Below are 19,690 nucleotides of genomic sequence, written 5' to 3'. Positions count from 1 at the left end.
GTCCGAATCCAAAACACGAACGCGGACCCGAAGCCAAAACACGAAAAACGCCTGCTGCACATCTCTAAAAAAAAGCATGAAATGTTTTCTTTTTATTGCTGCATGAAGAACTGGTCCTTAAACATTTTCACTTTTTTTTTTTTAAGGAATTTTATTTTCAAAGGGTAAAACACTGTAAGTGGATTAATAAACCTTTACAGCAACATTCAAAAGCAAGGTTACAAACAAAACCCCTGAAAAACATAAAATTGAGGATACTTATGGGAACATGATAGGTAGTGTTGGCGAAGCAACGGGGGAGGAGGTTGCTTCCAGCGATTAAACATTTCATTGCATTTAGAATCCGTGGGGTCTTCTAATAGGAGACTAAAGGCCCACGCACACGAAACAAGTCCCCGCCGACTCCGATATTGGGGACCAACGGGCAATGGAGAAACGGAAGGGGGTGGTGGAGGGAACGGCGTCCATGCTGCAGATCATTAACGAGGACCTCCCTCGTCTGAACATGTTCAGACGAGGGAGGGGGTCGTTAACGATGCTTGGGAGCGCTCATTGTTAACGACATTGAGTGTACACACTAGACAAGATTGTAAAAGATCTCACTCAGATTGGCCCTTCTGAGCGATATCTTTTACTTTCTCATCTAGTGTGTATGGGCCTTTAGTGGAATATCCACCCTAGGGAGTCATTCCAAGTTGATCGCTCGCAGCGCAGCGATCAAGTAAAAAAACGGCAAAACTGCGCATGCACCTCAATGCGCAGGCGCGTCGTACGGGTGCAAAGAGGATCGGTGCTGTGCGATAGATTTAGCGAAGATTCCATTCGCACAGCCGAACGCAAGGTGATTGACAGAAAGAGGGCGTTTATGGGTGTCAATTGACTGTTTTCTGGGAGTATGTGGGAAAATGCAGGCGTGTCCAGGCGTTTGCAGGGCGGGTGTCTGACATCAATTCCGGCACCAAAAAGATTTAAGTGATCGCAAGCGCTGAGTAAGTCCATTGCTACTCTGAAACTGCACAAAATGTTTTCGCTGCGCTCGGCTGCACACGCGTTCGCACACTTGCAAAGCGAAAATACACTCCCCGTGGGCGGCGACTATGCGTTTGCACGGCTGCTAAAAGTAGCTAGCGAGCGATCAACTCGGAATGAACTCCCTAGTGCGAGGTTTTGCCTCCCAAAAGTTACATAGAAACATAGAATTTGACGGCAGATACGAACCACTTGGCCCATCTAGTCTGCCCCTTTTTTATTTTATCCTTTAGGCAATCTCAACCAATTTTTAACCTTGATTCTTCGTAAGGATATTCATATGCCTGTCCCAAGCATGTTTAAATTGCCCTACAGTCTTAGCCTCTACCACCTCTGATGGGAGGCTATTCCACTTATCCACTACCCTTTCTGTGAAGTAATTTTTCCTTAAATTTCCCCTGAACCTCCCCCCCTCCAGTCTCAATGTATGCCCTCGAGTTCTAATACTTCTTTTCCTTTGAAGAATGTTTCCCTCCTGAACTTTGTTAAGACCCTTTATATATTTGAAAGTTTCTATCATGTCTCCCCTTTCCCTTCTCTCCTCCAAACTATACATGTTAAGATCTTTTAGCCTTTCCGGGTAAGTTTTGTGATGTAGGCCATGCACCATTTTAGTTGCCCTTCTTTGTACACTCTCTAATGTATTTATATCCTTCTGGAGATAGGGTCTCCAGGACTGGACAAAGTATTCCAGATGGGGCCGTACCAATGACCTATACAGTGGCATTATCACTTCTTTTTTCCTGCTACTGATTCCTCTCCCTATGCAACCAAGCATCTGACTTGCCTTTCTCATTGCTTTGTTGCATTGCTTTCCTGCCTTCAAGTCACTTGAAATAGTGACTCCTAAATCTCTTTCCTCCTCAGTAGTTTCCATTATAGTACCCTTGATACTATACTTAGCCTTGGGGTTTTTGAGACCCAAGTGCATGATTTTGCATTTTTTAGCATTAAACTGTAGTTGCCACGTTCTTGACCATTTCTCAAGCCTACCTAGGTCATTAATCATTTGTTTGACCCCTCCCGGTGTGTCTACCCTGTTGCATATCTTTGTATCATCTGCAAAAAGGCATATCTTCCCTTCAATACCATCTGCAATGTCACCAACAAAGATATTAAAGAGAACTGGACCAAGTACAGATCCCTGGGGTACTCCACTGGTAACATTTCCCTCAATAGATTGCACTCCATTAACTACGACTGTCTGTTTCCTATCCTGCAACCAGGTTCTTATCCATTTAACTGATTTATAATCCACCCCCAGGCTTTCAAGTTTATTTAGCAGTCTGCGATGTGGGACAGTGTCAAATGCCTTACTAAAGTCTAGATATGCTACATCTACAGCTCCCCCTTGATCTATTATTTTCATCACAGAGTCAAAAAAGTCAATAAGATTTGTTTGGCATGATCTCCCACCAGTAAATCCATGCTGTTTTGGATCCTGTAAGTTGTTTGATTTAAGATATTCCACTACTCTTTCTTTTAATAGTTTTTCCATTACTTTCCCTACTACTGATGTAAGGCTTACTGGTCTGTAGTTACTTGCTTCTTCCTTGCTTCCACTTTTGTGCAGTGGAACTACATTTGCTCTTTTCCAGTCCTCTGGAATAGCACCTGTATTTAGTGACTGGTTAAATAAATCTGTTAAAGGTGTAACCAGCACATCTTTTAGCTCTTTGAGTATCCTTGGGTGTATCCCATCTGGTCCCATTGATTTATCCACTTTTAGTTTTGAAAGTTCTGTTAGGACCTTCTCCTCTGTAAATGTATTTTCATCTACCTTATTTTTATGAATGTCCTTGCAATTTAACTGTGGCCCCATCCCTTCTTCTGTAGTAAATACTGAGCAAAAATAATTATTTAGGTGATCTGCTATTGCCTTGTCTCCCTCCACCAAATGCCCACTCTCTGTCTTAAGTCTTATTATTCCTCCATTTGATTTTCTCCTTTCACTTATATACTTAAAAAAAGTTTTGCCCCCTTTATCTACTGACTGGGCCATTTTCTCCTCAGCTTCTGCCTTTGCACGTCTGATCACTTTCTTAGCATCCTTCCGTCTGTCCAGATACACCTCTTTGTCGTTATTATTTTGAGTCTGTTTGTATTTCCTAAAAGCCATCTTTTTTGCTTTCACACTAGTTGATACTACTTTTGTGAACCACACTGTCTTCCTTTTCCTGGTGCTTTTCCTAACCATTTTGATACAAAGGTCTGTTGCACTTAGTAATGCACTTTTCATTTTTTCCACCTCTCCTGCACTCCTTCCAAGTTCCTCCAGTCTGCCAATGAATCACTTAAACATCTCCCCATTTTTGCAAAGTCTGCATTTCTAAAATCCAACACCTTTGTTTTTGTGTGAGAGGAGTTGGATCCTGTCTTTATACTAAACCATACTGCTTGATGATCACTGGATCCCAGGTGCTCACCCACATATATATCAGATATCCTATCACCATTTGTAAGAATTAGATCTAATATTGAGTCTTTGCGAGTGGGCTCCCTCACCAATTGCTTGAGAGATGCTCCCTGTAAGGAATGTAGAAATTTGCCACTTGTAGCTGAACTTGCAAAAGACCCCTCCCAATTTACATCAGGTAAATTAAAGTCTCCCATGATTATGACTTCTCCCTTAAAAGCCATTTTAGAGATGTCCAACAATAGGTTCCTGTCCAAATCCTGCCCCTGGCCTGGTGGTCTATAGATCACCCCAATGCGAATAATGTCCTTCTTCCCAGTTTCTATGGTGACCCAAAGGGCCTCAGTTTTGGCTTCACTATTTTGTATTAAAGTAGCATTTATGCTTTTTTTCACATACATTGCTACCCCTCCTCCTATTCTTCCTATTCTATCTTTCCTAAATAAATTGTATCCTGGTATAGCTAAGTCCCAGTCATGATTCTCATTGCACCAAGACTTTGTAATTGCCACAAAATCCAGGTTATCCCTTGTCATTATCGCAATTAGCTCTGGAATTTTGTCTCCTAAGCTCCTAGCATTTGCAGACATAGCTTTAAGAATTTTTTCTGTGCATTTGTTAGTAGTAGCCATGTCCAGAGCGTACAAAATAAATGACAAGTTTAAAGTTGAAATTACCTTGCGACCTCACGCCCAATTTTGGAATACCACGGGTACGTGCGCTCCCAATACCTTCAGTATCCAATAATAAAAAAATGCATGCAGGGTTTTCTGCTTTAAAAAATCTGCTGCAGTGCAAGAAGAAAAAACAGAAAGAAATACTCACCTGTTCCAGATGCTTTGCTGACATCTACGCCTGGCTGCTGCATCTCCGATTGCTGGGCTGGCTTCTGAACTCCCTGCATGAAGAAAGAAGATGGTAAATGTAGTATACAGTAGTGTAGTAGTGTGTGCGGGGAGGGGGGGGTCAGGGTAGCGGCTGAAGTGTAGTGTACTGTGTGCGGGGAGGGGTGCAGGGGTAATACATACCAGTCCTGTGCCCAGCCAGTCCCTAAAAGTTGTCAGGGATGGTGGAGAGAAGAACCAGAGGAGGAGGTAGCACTACAGAAGGTGAGTAATTGGACTATTTAAGCTATTTGAAAACTTCAAATTGCTTAATTAGTCATTAGTCATTTAGTATTCCCAACCATTTTACCTAAAAATATGGATTTTAGGAAAAATTGACGGTGCTCTGGGGCTTGCGAACCCTTTCCCGCCCCGCTCAGACGAAACAAAAACACTGCACCCAAATGAATAGCAAAAATCTTACACCAGTGGGGAAAAAACATGCAGGTGTGAAATTTTTACTATTCTCTCACCTAATTGAATATGCCCCTTAGATTGGAATCCAACTAGCCCTGTCATTTTTATGGGTGCGTAAAATTGGAGTTTTTCATGATTGTTTTCCTTTTTTTGCGATTTTTCGTCTGAAAACACAGAGGGGGCTCATCAGAGATGGACGCAGATCTTGCTTCCGCAACAAGTTCTGCATCCATCTACACACATACTATGGGCCCCTCAGCACAGGGCAAGGACGACCCGCAATGTGTTTGCAATTTAATTGTGAATGCATCGATTATAGGACAACCCATGCCTGTGTAGCCTGGCTGCGCTGGCAGGCGGTCTGGCACCATTTTTTTTTATCTCAGAGTGGTCTAGACATGCCTGCGTTGTCTGGACCACGCCCCCCAAACACTGCATCGACGCCCCCTTATAGCGTCTGCTGTCAATCACCTTGCAGTCGCATCCTTTTGGGATGTGACGGCATGTTAAAGGATCACACACGTGCACTATGGCCAGTGCGCGTGCACAGCACCGATGGATGCAGCCGCTGCATGCATATCTGCATGCAATATCCGTAATAAGTTCACAGACCTATGTGTTTTCACTGCTGCATTCGCTAAAAACGGGTTTTTATCTGTTGGGGTTTTTTGTTTTCATTTTTGAGCCTGCTGAGCCTCCCCCCCCCAAAAAAAAAAACCAAAACAAAACCCAAAAAGAAACAAAAAACTAACAAACAAACAAATAACAGCTACCGGCAGCCTCACTTTGGGGCTAATTGTCTAGTCCCAGGGGATCAATTAGCCAGTGTGTGCGGAGGGGGCATCGCACATAGCGCTACACGGTAGGGGGCGCTGTTGGTGGCACTTGTCAATTACCTGTTTTGATTACTTTTACTTGCAGCTTCCCCCCTTTTTGAAGCCCAGCATATCCTGACCACAGCTGTCTCCTACCCTAACCCTTTTTGTTGCTAATACCTATACAACATTCATGACCTGAACTTGAGATTTCTTTGTTATTCGGTCACACTGTCCTTTATTACATTTTAAGATGCTGACATACCTGGGATTCGAACCCATTGCCTGTGGCATTGCAGTCAGACAATCTATTCATTGAGCTATCTGTCTTTGCATAGAAAGCTAGAGAATTCTAAGCTAGAGAATTTTAACTATTTGAAGCTTACCTTGTACTTTGTGAAAAAATGATCAGCATAACGGATGAGCAGATCTATGTAGTGTGTGGGTGCAAACTACACAGATTTGCTCAAATGCAATGCAGATATTTTTTTTTTACAAAGTACCAGCAGCTTCATATAGTGTTCATAGTTTGTTTGCAGGATCAAGTAGATCAATGAGTAGGGTGTTGGACTGGAATGCAACAGGTTATAGGGTTGAATCCTGAGCATGGCAGTATATTGAAATGTGTTATATAATAAAGGGTATTGTAACTCAATAACAATGAGCTCACAAGTTAAGTGCATGAATGTGATATAGAGAGGAGGTGTGTGCAAATCCATTATCTTGCAGTGGTCTAAAAATGTGTGTGTATTATATATATATATATATATATATATATATATAATGTGAGACGGGCCGTCATAGCATTGGACTTCTCTGGGATCAATCTTGTCATGCCCCTTCACCACAAGGCATGAGCCTTATGTCCCTATTGGAAAAATGGTGGGGCGCCAATTCTCTCTCTGGCACAGGGCACCATAAAATTCTACTTACGGCTCTGCATTGAATTCCCCCCTTACAAGAAATGCTCTTTGTTTCGTGTACATTTTACTAAAGAGTTGATAGACCACATTCCAAAAACAAGTTCAAGACCACACGATGTACAGAAAAGAATTTCCCCAAAAGAATGCTGAGGTTCTGACATGTTTTTGAAGCCTGCTTTGTTTCACTAAAGCTTTATTTGCCCACTCGCTCTTTGATGGGAATACATATAAAATCCTGTCAGACAGGTTGCCAGCTGTCACTCTACCGACAGCGGCATCCCATCTGCCGGAATCTCGGCAAGTCTCTTCGGGCGCTCGCCGGGCCCGGTGGCTCACTGCACTCGCACAGGTTCTATTTCCACTCAGTTGGTGGCGTGGTCCCACCAACCAAGTGGGAATACCAAGCGTTTGTCGATATTCTCTCTAGCGACATATAACGGGCTGTCGGGATTCCGGCGTCGGCCTCCTGAACGCCGGGATCCCGACAGCCGGAATATTGACTGCATCCCCTCTGATGGTAGCCTCTTCATCAAAAACTGTATGTCACGATCCGGACTACTGGACATCATTTTTTTACCTTTTAGGTGTCTTCTGAGGCTGGCTCAGTGGTTCTAGGGCCGGGTCTCAATCATGTTGCTAAATGTCTTTACTTCATATTTCATCTCTGCCAGTCTGTGGGTGCTGTCACAAGGTACTATTAAATGGAATGGCGTTTCTAGCTCATCGCGGCCTCCGCCGCCATTACTGTACTCTCAGCACTTGGACGGCTCTGCATAGCATCTCCTGTTAGTTGCGGCCTCCACGCGCAGATCCTTCAGTCTGTGGACGGATCTGTGTGGCGTCTCCTGTCAGCTGTGGCCTTGCCGCAATTACTACAGTAAAGCACTACAGGTCTGTGCGACGGCTCTCACCAGCTGTAGCTTCTGCCTCCGGCTCTGGGAGGTTGCTGTGCAGTTTAACATTCACTGAGTGCTGTTATTTATACCAATCTACGGTTCCGCTGAACTCTGCCTGATTTCTGATCCAATCCCTGCACTGATGAGGGTATAAAGGGACTGATCCTAGACCTGGAAGTTGTCAGTACTTTGGTTGTCATTTCCAGCGTATCCTGTCTCTGCTCTCTGTTACTACTAACTGTGTTCCAGGTATTCCAGCTCCTGAGTCTCCAGTTCTGCAGAGGCCAGCACCAACTACCACCCTTCGGTGCCTGCCTGACTCCATAGTATCCTCATTGCCTTCTGCTATTGGCAGTGCTTCAAAAACACCAGCTTCCAGCATTGGGCTTTCAGTGGTGTTCAGCTACCTATTGTCATTGGTGCTCCGTCATCGGTGTTCCAGTTATCTACAGTATTCAAGTCATCTGTTTTCTTAATTCATCGATCTCTAGCATCACCAGTGTCATCCAACTCCGCTGCGAACACTGGTTCATCCGCACTTCATTCACAGTTCTTCATTGTCCGTTCCATCCGGCAAAACCGGCAGTTTACAAGCATCATTCATTCTGCAGTACGTTCAGCCTCTGTATTACACCTGCTGACAAGTTCCAGCTTTTATCTACTCTACAGCACCTAGGTGTTGGTATAAGCAGTTTCCATCTCCTAATCTCCCAAGCTAGCCTTGTGCGGATACCACACCTAAGGGAATATTACAACTGCTATTTCTTGTGGAACTGTATACTGCTTTTTAACCATTTCTCATATCATAACTGTGCTACTGTCGGTGTACCACCAGAACTGTGTTCAATAAACAAACATTCATTTTTATCTTTGTTGTCGTGGTCACATCTTCGGGCATTGGTGGTAGAAGTCCTCTATGTCTAAGAGTCCTATTCGGCCACCCAGATTTACCTTTACACCAGCCCTTACAACTGAGGCTGTTTCAGACCAACACCAGCCCTCAGTTGTGACAGTAAGCACTGACCTAATGAATCCGGCTGGAGACCAAGACCAAGCGGCCAGGCCAGTGCAAGAACTGGCAGCCCGACTTGAACATCAGGAGGCTGCACAAGGTCATGTTATCCACTGTCTTCAGGATCTCTCCTCTCGGCTGGATGGAATCCAAACGACCCTCCATGGTTGCGGGGCACCTGGTGTATCGATGGCAGTACCTACAGTGGTAACCCCACCCACCATACCCACTTCTGCTCCACGTCTTCATTTACAGATTCCAGTGAAATTTGATGGGTCCCCAAAAGCCTGTATGGGATTCCTCAACCAGTGCGAAATTAATTTCGAGTTGCAGCCTGGCAACTTTCCAACGGACCGCACCAAGGTTGCCTACATTATTTCCCTCCTCAGTGGCTCCGCTCTGGATTGGGCATCACCGTTATGGGAGAGATCTGATACTTTGCTGTCCTCATATACAGACTTTGTGGCAACATTCAGGCGTACCTTTGACGAGCCAGGCCGTGTAACTTCAGCTTCTTCTGAGATTCTCCGTATCCACCAGAGGACACAAACTGTTGGACAGTATCTAATAAAGTTCCAGATATTACCATCAGAATTGGCATGGAACGATGATGCTTTACGTGCAGCCTTCTGGCATGGCCTATCTGAGCGTATCAAGGACGAATAGGCTACCAGGGATTTGCCTTCAAAGTTGGATGAACTTATATCTCTGTGTACCAAAGTTGATCTACGGTTTCGAAAAAGGTCAATCGACCGAGGAAGATCATCTTTTCCCAAGTCTACTCCTCCTCCTCGTCAGCCATCACCGTCTAAGGATGAACCCTTGCAGATAGGTCATTCTCGTCTATCTCTGGCAGAGCGTAGAAGACGTCTCTCTGAGCATCTCTGCCTTTATTGTACTGCACCATCTCATGCTATTAATGCCTGTCCAAAGCGTCCGGGAAACTCCAAGTCCTAGCCTGCCAAGGAGAGGGTTGGCTAGGAGCAATGCCTTCCTCTCTATCTCCAAGTGATTGTAATCTCCCAGTTTCGCTCCAAGTGGCTCAGCGTACTAGGAACATTATTGCTTTGTTAGACTCAGGAGCGGCTGGTAATTTTATGACTGAGTAATACGTTAAGCGGTGGTCCCTACCCACCGAGAGACTTTCCTCTTCCATATCTTTGACTGCTGTGTATGGCAGCAAGATTTGTGATGCAGTCACTTCTTCCAAGACTCTACCAGTTCGTCTGAAAGTAGGAGTTCTTCATTCAGAATTAATTTCCTTTTTGGTGATTCCAAAGGCCACCCATCCGGTGGTACTGGGCCTTCCATGGCTTCGTCTACATAACCCTCTGATTGACTGGAGGACGACCCATATCCTGGCATGGGGTCCGTCCTGTTCTGAGACCTGTCTTTCCAAAGTACTTCCTGTATGTTCTTCATCCTCCAAGTCTTCTGACGTTCCACCTCTTCAGTACCAAGACTATACAGATGTGTTCAGTAAAGCTTCTGCTGAAATCCTGCCCCCACATAGGGAGTGGGATTGTCCTATCGACCTCATTCCAGGGAAGGTTCCACCTCGAGGCTGAACATATCCGTTGTCTGTACCAGAGACTCATTCCATGGAGGAGTACATTAAAGAAAATCTGGCAAAGGGTTTTATCCGACCTTCTTCTTCTACCTTCTTCTTCTCTAGCTGGCGCAGGTTTCTTCTTCGTTAAGAAGAAAGACCGTGGCCTGCGGTCATGCATCGACTATAGAGGTTTGAACGACATCACAGTAAAAAAACGGTATTCTCTGCCTCTGATTACCGAACTCTTTGACCGGGTTAGCGGAGCAACCATCTTCACGAAGCTAGATTTGAGGGGTGCCTATAACCTCATTCGGATCCGGAAGGGTGATGAGTGGAAGACCGCATTTAACACCCGTGACGGACATTATGAGTACCTCGTCATACCTTTTGGACTTAACGCTCCAGCTGTTTTCCAACACTTCGTGAACGAGATCTTTAGAGACATCCTCTATCGTCATGTCATGGTATACCTCGATGACATCCTCCTCTTTGCCAACGATCTGGAGGAACATTGTTTTTGGGTGAAGGAAGTCCTGTCCCGTTTTCGTGCTAATCATCTTTATTGTAAGTTGGAAAAATGCATCTTTGAAGTCAAATCCATTCCGTTTCTAGGCTACATTGTGTCCGGTTCTGGACTAGATATGAATCCTGAGAAACTACAAGCTATCCAGAGTTGGCCAATACCTACAACCCTCAAGGGTGTTCAGATTTTTAGGATTCGCCAACTATTACAGGAAATTTATTCAACACTTTTCCACAATTGTGGCGCCTATCACTGCCTTTACCAAGAAGGGGGCTAATCCCTCCAAGTGGTCCAAAGATGCCGTGCAAGCCTTCCACCTGTTAAAGCAAAGATTCACCTCTGCTCCGGTGTTGAAACAGCCAGATACCAACCTTCACCCTTGAGGTGGATGCCTCCTCCGTTGGAGTGGGCGCAGTCCCGTCTCAAAGAGCCAAAGATGGTCATCTGCATCCTTGCGGCTTCTTCTCCTGGAAGTTTTCCCCTGCTGAGCGCAATTACGCCATTGGCGATCAAGAATTGTTGGCTATCAAGCTCGCTCTGGAAGAATGGAGGTATTTGCTAGAAGGTGCTTCTCATACCATCACGATTCTTACAGACCACAAAAATCTCCTGTATTTGAAGAGTGCACAATGTCTCAACCCCCATCAAGCCAGATGGTCACTTTTTTTTCTAGGTTCGACTTTAAACTCCAGTTCTGTCCGGGGTCACAGAATCGCAAGGCTGATGCCCTTTACCGCTCCAGAGAGCAAGAAAATGAGTCTGAGTCTACGGACAAGCATCCTATTATCAATCCAGTGGTGTTCTCCATGGTAAGGATGGACTCTATGCCTCCATCAGGGAAAAGTTTTGTAAAGCCGGCTCTGAGGAAGAAGCTCATGCATTGGGCACATGCTTCCCATTTTACCAGGCATCCAGAAAACCCTTGAATTCATCTCCAGATCACACTGGTGGCCGACCCTGAAAAAAGATGTCACGGAGTTTATTGCTTCCTGCCCAAAATGTGCCCAACATAAAGTACCTCGCCAGTCACCCGCTGGGCAACTGGTTCCTCTAGCCATTCCTCATTTTCCGTGGACCCATCTGTCAATGGACTTTATTACGGACCTTCCTATGTGCAATAAGTTTAATACCATCTGGGTGGTAGTTGACCGGTTCACCAAGATGGCTCATTTCATTCCCCTCACCGGTCTTCCGTCAGCTTCCAAGTTGCCTCAAGTGTTCATCCAAGAGATCTACAGACTACATGGCCTACCCGAGTAGATAATTTCTGACAGAGGAGTACAGTTCGTAGCCAAGTTTTGGCGAAGTTTATGTTTGGCCCTCCAAGTCAAATTTAAATTCTCCACTGCATATCACCCCCAAACTAACGGTCAAACTGAGAGGGTGAATCACGACTTGGAGGCCTTTCTCCGAATTTATGTATCCTCATCCCAAGATGACTGGGTTCAACTTCTTCCCTGGGCCGAGTTCTGTCATAACAACCAATATCACTCGTCATCCTCTTCTACGCCATTCTTCACTAACTATGGATTTCACCCTAAAGTTCCAGAATTTCAACCACTTCCAGCAAATTCAGTGCCAGCAGCTGATATCACTCTTCGTCAGTTTTCAAATAACTGGAAGAACGTTCGAGCAGCTCTACTCAAGGCATCTTTTTGATTAAGAAGTTTGGAGATAAGAAGCGTAGGGCAATTCCTGCCCTTAAAGTGGGTGATCGTGTTTGGCTGTCTACAAAGAATTTGAGGTTAAGAGTTCCAAGCATGAAATTTGCTCCTCGATATATCGGTCCTTTTCGAATTGAACAAGTCATCAACCCAGTAGCTTTCAAACTTCAGCTTCCTCCATTTTTAAAATTCCCAGGATGTTTCATGTTTCCCTTCTGAAACCGCTGATCCTGAATCGGTTCCATTCAGCACTTCCTTCAGCTCCCAAAGTCCAGACTCAACGTGGTGTTGAGTATGAAGTCGCCAAGATTCTGGATTCACGCTTCTGTTATGGTCGACTTCAATACCTGATCGATTGGAAGGGCTATGGCCCTGATGAATGTTCCTGGACCAATGCTTCAGACGTCCATGCTCCTACATTGGTTCGGAATTTCTATTCTAAGTTTCCTCATAAGCCAAAGAAGCGTCCTGGGTCCACTCCTAAAGGGGGGGGGGGTGCTGTCACGATCCGGACTACTGGACATCATTTTTTACCTTTTAGGTGTCTTCTGAGGCTGGCTCAGCGTTCCAGTGCCGGGTCTCATTCTTGTTGCTAAATATCTTTACTTGATATTTCCTCTCTGCCAGTCTGCGGGTGCTGTGACAAGGAACTATTAAATGGAATGGCGTTTCTAGCTCATTGCGGCCTCTGCCGCCATTACTGTACTCTCAGCACTTGGACGGCTCTGCATAGCGTCTCCTGTTAGTTGCGGCCTCCGCCGCCATTGCTGCGCCTTCAGCGCGTGGATGGATCTGTGTGGCGTCTCCTGTCAGCTGCGGCCTTGCCCTTACAACTGAGGCTGTTTCAGACCAACACCAGCCCTCAGTTGTGACACTGTATATCATCTAATGTTGACACCACACTCTAAACATTTTCCATAACAGATTGCTTGATTTACCACTATGTTACTGCCAGGCCTTTCTGACAAGATTGTAGCTAATGCTACAAAACATGGAACTTAACAGTGTGTGTGTGTGTGTGTGTGTGTGTGTGTGTGTGTGTGTGTGTGTGTGTGTGTGTGTGTGTGTGTGGAAGGGGGGGGAGGGCATGAAGGTCCTGGAAGCATCTTTGCCCAGCTTGTGGCGTCTAAAGAGATGTCAGTACTATAAAAGACTTATCTCCCTCTCCCAGCAATTTGTCCTTTGTAGAGCATATAACCATCTCAGACAGTAAATAGGAGTTACCCAGAAACAAGGCATTACAAGCGAAGAAAGAAAAAAGTTAAAGGCTGGAGAGGTGAAGATCAACAGATGACAGAGAAAATCAAGGGGTGCAGCAAGTCCTATTCAGGGTACTAAAATAAGGAGAGTTATGGTAGACTTACCATTGTTAACTCTCTTTCTGCGAGGTACACTGGGTTCCACAGGGAAACATCGGGGTGTAGAGTGGATCTTGATCCAGAGGCACCAACAGGCTAAAGCTTTAGGCTGTCCCAGGATGCATTGGGGCCTCCTCTGTAACCCCGTCTCCAGGCACTGTGAGCTCAGTTTCGTTAACCAGTCCAATGTAGGAGCAGGTAAGAGAGAAGGCAGATGTTAGTCACATAGAACCACATTCTCACAACAGGAGAAGGGACCAGCGGATAATGCCGAACAAACCCATAGCAGCTAGGTGCGTCAGGGTGGGCGCCCTGTGGAACCCAGTGTACCTTGCAGAAAGAGAGTTAACAATGGTAAGTCTACCATAACTATCCTTTTCTGCAGCGAGGTACACTGTGTTCCACAGGAAAACATCAGGGATGTCCTAAAGCAGTTCCTCAAGGGAGGGGATGCACCTTAGCGGGTATGAAAACCTGGCATCCAAAGGAAACATCCTGGAAGGTGGAAGTACCAAAGGCATAGAACCTAATGAACTGGTTCACTGAGGACCATGCAGCCACTTTGCACAATTGTTGTGATGACGCGCAATGGCAGGCCACCCAAGGAAGTCCAACAGATAGCAGCAGGAGCTGGGAGACCAGCCTGCGCATAAGCTTGTGCAATCACCATTCTAATCCATCTGGCCAAGGTTTATTTATTTGAAGGTCACCCGCATTTGTGGAGATCAAACAGTACAAAAAGGGTATCTGACCACCTGATAAAGGCAGTTCTCTCCACACATATACACGGAGAGCCCTTACGACATCCAAAGACCGCTCTTTGGGGGACAAATCTGAAGAGATAAAGGCCGGAACCACAATCTCTTGGATAAGGTGAATAGATGACACCTACATACTAAATAGGGTGATGTTAGGGGAATCCATACTGGAAAGAGACTTAGGTGTTCACATAGATAACAAACTTAGCAGCAGCACCGAATGTAGGATAGCAGCAAAAAAGACAAACAAGGTACTAGCATGCATAAAGAGGGGTATTGATGCAAGGGATAAGAGTGTTATACTCCCACTATATAAAGAGCTAGTGAGGCCCCATCTGGAATACTTTGCACAATTTTTGACACCTTACTACAAAAAGGATATCCTGGAACTAGAAAAGGTTCAGAGGCGGGTGACCAAACTAATTAAGGGGATGGAGATGCTGGAATACCAGGAAGACTTGCAAGGCTTGACATGTTCACACTGTAAGAGAGGAGATTAAGAGGGGACATGATCAACATTTATAAATATTTTAGGGGACAATACACAGAGCTTGAGGGGATCTGTTTTTGGTAAGACCAACACAGAAGACACGTGGACACAGACTTAGGTTAGAGGAGAGGAGATTCCGCACACAGAGGCGAAAAAGTTTTTTTCACAGTAAGGACAATGCGAGTTTGGAATTCCCTGCCTGAGAGGGCAGTAATGGCAGACTCGGTCAATACTGTTAAGAATGGGCTAGATACATTTCTGATGGATAAGGATATACAGGGTTATGGAGGATAGATCACATACTATAGTTATAATAAAATGAGGAAATAAAACACAACGGCCGACTTTATCAAACAGATAAAACTAGTCCTGAAAATATTAGAGAGTAGAAGAACACAAATAGGTTGAACTCGATGGACAAATTGTCTTTTTTCAACCGCATAAACTATGTAACTATGACACCACCTTAGGTAAAGAACTGCCCGGTCATGATGTAATATTAGAAAGGGTGGACGACAGGACAAAGCGCCTAGGTCCGACACCCTTCTAGCAGAGGCAATAGCTAACAGAAACAGGACCCTGGCTGTGAGCCATGTAAGGTCCACTGACTCAAGAGGTTCAAATGGAGACTCTTGCAGAGCATTCAGGACAACGGACAGATCCCATGGAGCAACCGGAGGGACATAGGGAGGCTGAATCCTTAACACACCCTGAGTGAATGTATGAACGTCAGGTAGAGATGCAATTTTTCTCTGAAACCACACCGACAAGGCAGATATGTGAACCTTGAGGGAGGTCAGACGAAGGCCTAAGTCCAGGCCTTGTTGCAGAAAATACAGGATTCTGGATGTTTTGAATCTGTACACATCATAGTTCTTATCAGCACACCAGGTGAAGTAAGAATTCCAGACCCTGTAATAGATCCAGGCAGATGCTGGTTTGCAGGCTTTCAACATAGTTTGGATGACTGCCTCAGAGAATCCTTTGGCCCTCAGGAGTGATGCATCAAGAGTCACGCCATCAAAGCCAGTCTGGCCAGGTCTGGATATGAACATGGGCCCGGTACGTGGAGGTCTGGTCATTGAGGAAGTAGAAGAGGACGTTCTGTCAATAGACCCTGCAGGTCTGAGAACCAATAATGTCTGGGCCACGTCGTAGTGACTAACAGTAGTATTCCTCCTTCTTGCTGGAACATCTGCAGGACCCTGGGCAGGAGTGACACTGGAGGGATCATGTAAGGCAGCCGAAAGTTCCATGGAATGGCTAGTGCATCCTTGAACGCTGCTTGAGGATCCCTGGTCCTTGATCCGAAGACTGGAACCTTGTGACTGTGTCGAGGCGCCATAAGGTCTACAGGCCTCACGTGTCCACTAGGAGTTGAAAGACTTCCGGATGAAGACTCCACTCTCCGGCGTGTACGTCCGAACGACTGAGGAAGTCCACTTCCCAGTTTAGGACACCCGGAATGAACACTGCCGATATTGCTGGCAGATGGCGTTCTCCCCATTGAAGGATTTTTGACACTTCCAAAATTGTCTGACCGTACTTGAACAGGCCTGTTCTGTACCAGACGCAGGGCAAGAGGTATTGAACACTGCCGCAGTTCCAGAATGTTTATCGTGAGGAGAGACTCCTCTCTGGAAAGAGTGTTGCTCCAACACTGCATTCCATCCCCGCAGACTGGCATCCGTCCATCAGCAGGACCCACTCGTGGATCCAGAAGGGACAGCCCTTGCTCAATTGCTGGTCCTGTAGCCACCAGGTTAGCGATTGCCAAACCTTGATACGATGAGGTAGGCTGTCCCACTTGGAAAGAATTTACCTCTGCAGTGGGCGGGAATTAAATTGAGCGCACTCTACCATGTCGAATGCCGACATCAGGCCAAGTACTGGAATTGCCGAGTGCATCGACACTCTGGGGCAACAAAGGAAGCATCTTATCCTGTCCTGAAGCTTCAGGACTTTCTCTGGAGACAGGAACAGACGTTGACTGTGTGTGTGTCCAGGAGTGCCCCCAGGTGCACCATGCTCTGAGCTGGGACCAGCGAGTATTTCTTCCAATTGATGCGCCACCCGTGGTCTTGTAGGAAGCTTACAGTCAGTTGTAGATGACTGAGGAGGACATTGTGGGAGTTTTCCAGGATCAGCAAGTCGTCCAGATACGGTAGGATCCTGACTCCCTGGCGACCGAGATGTGCCGTCATTACGGCCATGACCTCGGTGAAGATCCGAGGAGCTGTAGCCAGTCCAAATGGTAGTGCCTGGAACTGATAGTGTAGGTTGCTAATAACAAACCGCAGATACTGCAGATGTGACTTGGCAATAGGCATCCTGAATATCTAGGGATACCATATTGTCTCCGGGTTCCATCGCCAGTACAATTGAGCGCAGCATCTCCATACAGAACTTGGACACTCAGGGTGGGATGTATTAACATACAACGCCGCCCCTCACCAGTTACAGTAGCGATGTTGATCGCATATGTACTAACATATGCGATCAACATCGCAATGCGGTGACGGAGGCCCCCCGCGATACCTGCGGGGGGTCTCCGTCACCTCCCAGGGGTCCCCACACTGATTAGACGCCGGGAAGCAGTAGCAGGCTGCCCCCGGCGCCTCCACCTCCCCCCTGCTGCCGGAAGGACATCCGGCTGCGTTGCTGGGGGGAGGAGGAGACTACCTTCCAGGTCAGGGCAGCCTGGAGGAAGGTAAGCCAGGGAGGAGGGGGGTCGGCGTCTGCGGCGGGTGCCGGCGGTCGGCAAAAAGATGCCCATAGGCTTCTATAGGGTATCACCATCCAGACATGGCGATACCCTGGCGGTAGGGTGTTAGTAAATATGAAAATGTGGTAAAACCCCCGTTTTCGGAGGTTTTACCGCGTTTTTGCTTTAGTACATCCCAACCCCCAGTGATTTGAGGCTGAGTATAGGCTGGAAGGACCCATCGGGTTTCAGGACTAGAAGCCGGGTTGAGTAGTAACCACTGCCACTTTGGGACAGAGTTACTGGCACTACTACTCCTGCATCCAGGAGAGAACTCACAACCTACTGCAGAGCTTGCGCCTTTTGTGGATCCGAAGGGATGACCGTGGTGCAAAACTGGCAAAGGGGACGTCTCTTCAAAGAGAGTGCGTACCCGTGAGAGACAACTTCTCACACCCATGCGTCTGGAGTGGTCTTTAACCAGACTTGGGTGAACTGCAGAAGTTGGCCTCCCACCCAGGGGGAGGCCCGCTCAGTCATGCAGCAGGCTTGTCTTATTTAGAAGCAGGCTGACGGGCCACCCAGGACTGCTTTATCTTGGGCTTAATGGTTTTGGAAGCACGAGATTGTCTTGGGTATGCCTGACCTTTTGCTTTCCCTTGAGGTCAAAAGGAACAAAAAGTGGTACCTTTTGCTTTCTGTGCAGAAGGATTAGTATTTGGGAGAAAGACAGTCTTGGCAGCCGCCAGTTCAGGCACAACCTTATTTAGATCTTCCCCAAACAATATGTCTCCAAAGGTCTTTTTGGAGTCCAGGTCCATCTTCCATGACCTCAAACACAGAATACGGCGAGCCAGGACAGACGTACTCGACGCCTTGGCCGCCAACACACCCGCCTCAGAGGACGCCTCTTGAATATTTTAAGAAACAGTGGTGATGTGAGACAGGTATTGTCTGGCATTGTCAGATATATCCTCAGGCAGCTCTTCCTCTAATGCCTGAAACCATGTTTCAATACCTTTAGCAGCACAGGAGGCAGCAATAGTGGGCCTATGTACAGCACCTGTCAGGGATTAAATAGATTTCAGGCATCCCTCCACACGCTTATCTGTCGGTTCTTTCAGTGAAGTGACAGTGGTGACAGGCAAAGTTAATGACACCACTAGGCGGGTGACATGAGAATCCACCGGCGGTGAATTTTCCCACTTGTTACATAACTCTGCAGGGAAAGGGTAGCGAGCTAAGGCCTATTTAGAGAGAGGGAATTTCTTCCCTGGATTAGACCAGGGTTCCTGCCTGATGTTCACCAAAATGGTCAAAATGGGGTAACAGATTTTTAGCCACCTTATGACATTTAAACATGTCAGTTTTCTTGGTGACAGCAGTGGAGTCCTCATCATCAGTGATTTGTAGGATTTGCTTAATAGCAACCACTAGTGCAGGGACGTCAGTTTGCATTGTAGAATCCTCGTCAGAAACAGCTGATTCAGTGTCTGACAGGACAGTATGCTGCCCCTCCTCTTCAGATGAAACATCTAAGAGATCTGTGGATTGTGAGGAGGAAGCAGTCCGCTTAGATGACCCAGTGACACAGGAGTGACCGGAGGTAGATTTTTGTATGACCAAGGAATGAGTCAACTGCTGCAACTGGTTAGACAATTTGTCAGGACAAGGTGGATTAACCATAGGGACTATTTGAGGTTGTAATGGTGCAGGCGGTCCCATAGGGGGCGTTAGACGTTCCTCTAGAGTAACCAGTAGGCTTGAGAACGTGGCCCAGGGTGGCTCTTGATTGGATACAGGTGTTGCGGACTGATTGGAGAGTGTATGACACATCATACACAGCTTCCCCCCCTCTGGTAAATCCTTGGCGCATACGCTGCATGATGCAGGAGTGTCCACAGATTTACTGCCCTTCCTGTTAGACATTGTACACAAATGCAACAGAGAGCGGTTTAGTACAATGAAGCCAGACAGAGTATAATACCTGCGAATAAATCCGATAGTATGTGACTATGGGGGACATTTACTAAGCAGTGATAAGAGCGGAGAAGTGAGCCAGTGGAGAAGTTGCCCCATCAACCAATCAGCAACTCTGTATAATTTTATAGTATGCAAATTATAGATGATGCTTTAGTGCTGATTGGTTGACTGGCTCACTTCTGCGCTCTTATCACTGCTTAGTAAATGTTCCCTGTGAGTCCCCAGTACACAACACCTGCGAATAAATCCGGTATTATGTGACTGAG

At 46.2% G+C, this 19,690-nt stretch overlaps 1 protein-coding gene across 1 annotated transcript in view; it reads right to left on the bottom strand.

The window, feature by feature from the left end:
• Nucleotides 1–19,690, bottom strand: part of SMIM24 (small integral membrane protein 24) — a 283,770-nt gene that overhangs the window by 246,274 nt on the left and 17,806 nt on the right. The window contains exon 2 of the mRNA XM_063915468.1: nt 4,271–4,343. Coding sequence (XP_063771538.1) covers nt 4,271–4,313 — 43 coding nt within the window. The 5' untranslated portion in view covers nt 4,314–4,343. The remainder of the gene's footprint in view (nt 1–4,270; nt 4,344–19,690) is intronic.

Source organism: Pseudophryne corroboree, chromosome 1, assembly GCF_028390025.1.
Source record: "Pseudophryne corroboree isolate aPseCor3 chromosome 1, aPseCor3.hap2, whole genome shotgun sequence".
NCBI lineage: Eukaryota > Metazoa > Chordata > Amphibia > Anura > Myobatrachidae > Pseudophryne > Pseudophryne corroboree.
This window is presented reverse-complemented; position numbering and strand designations above follow the sequence as displayed.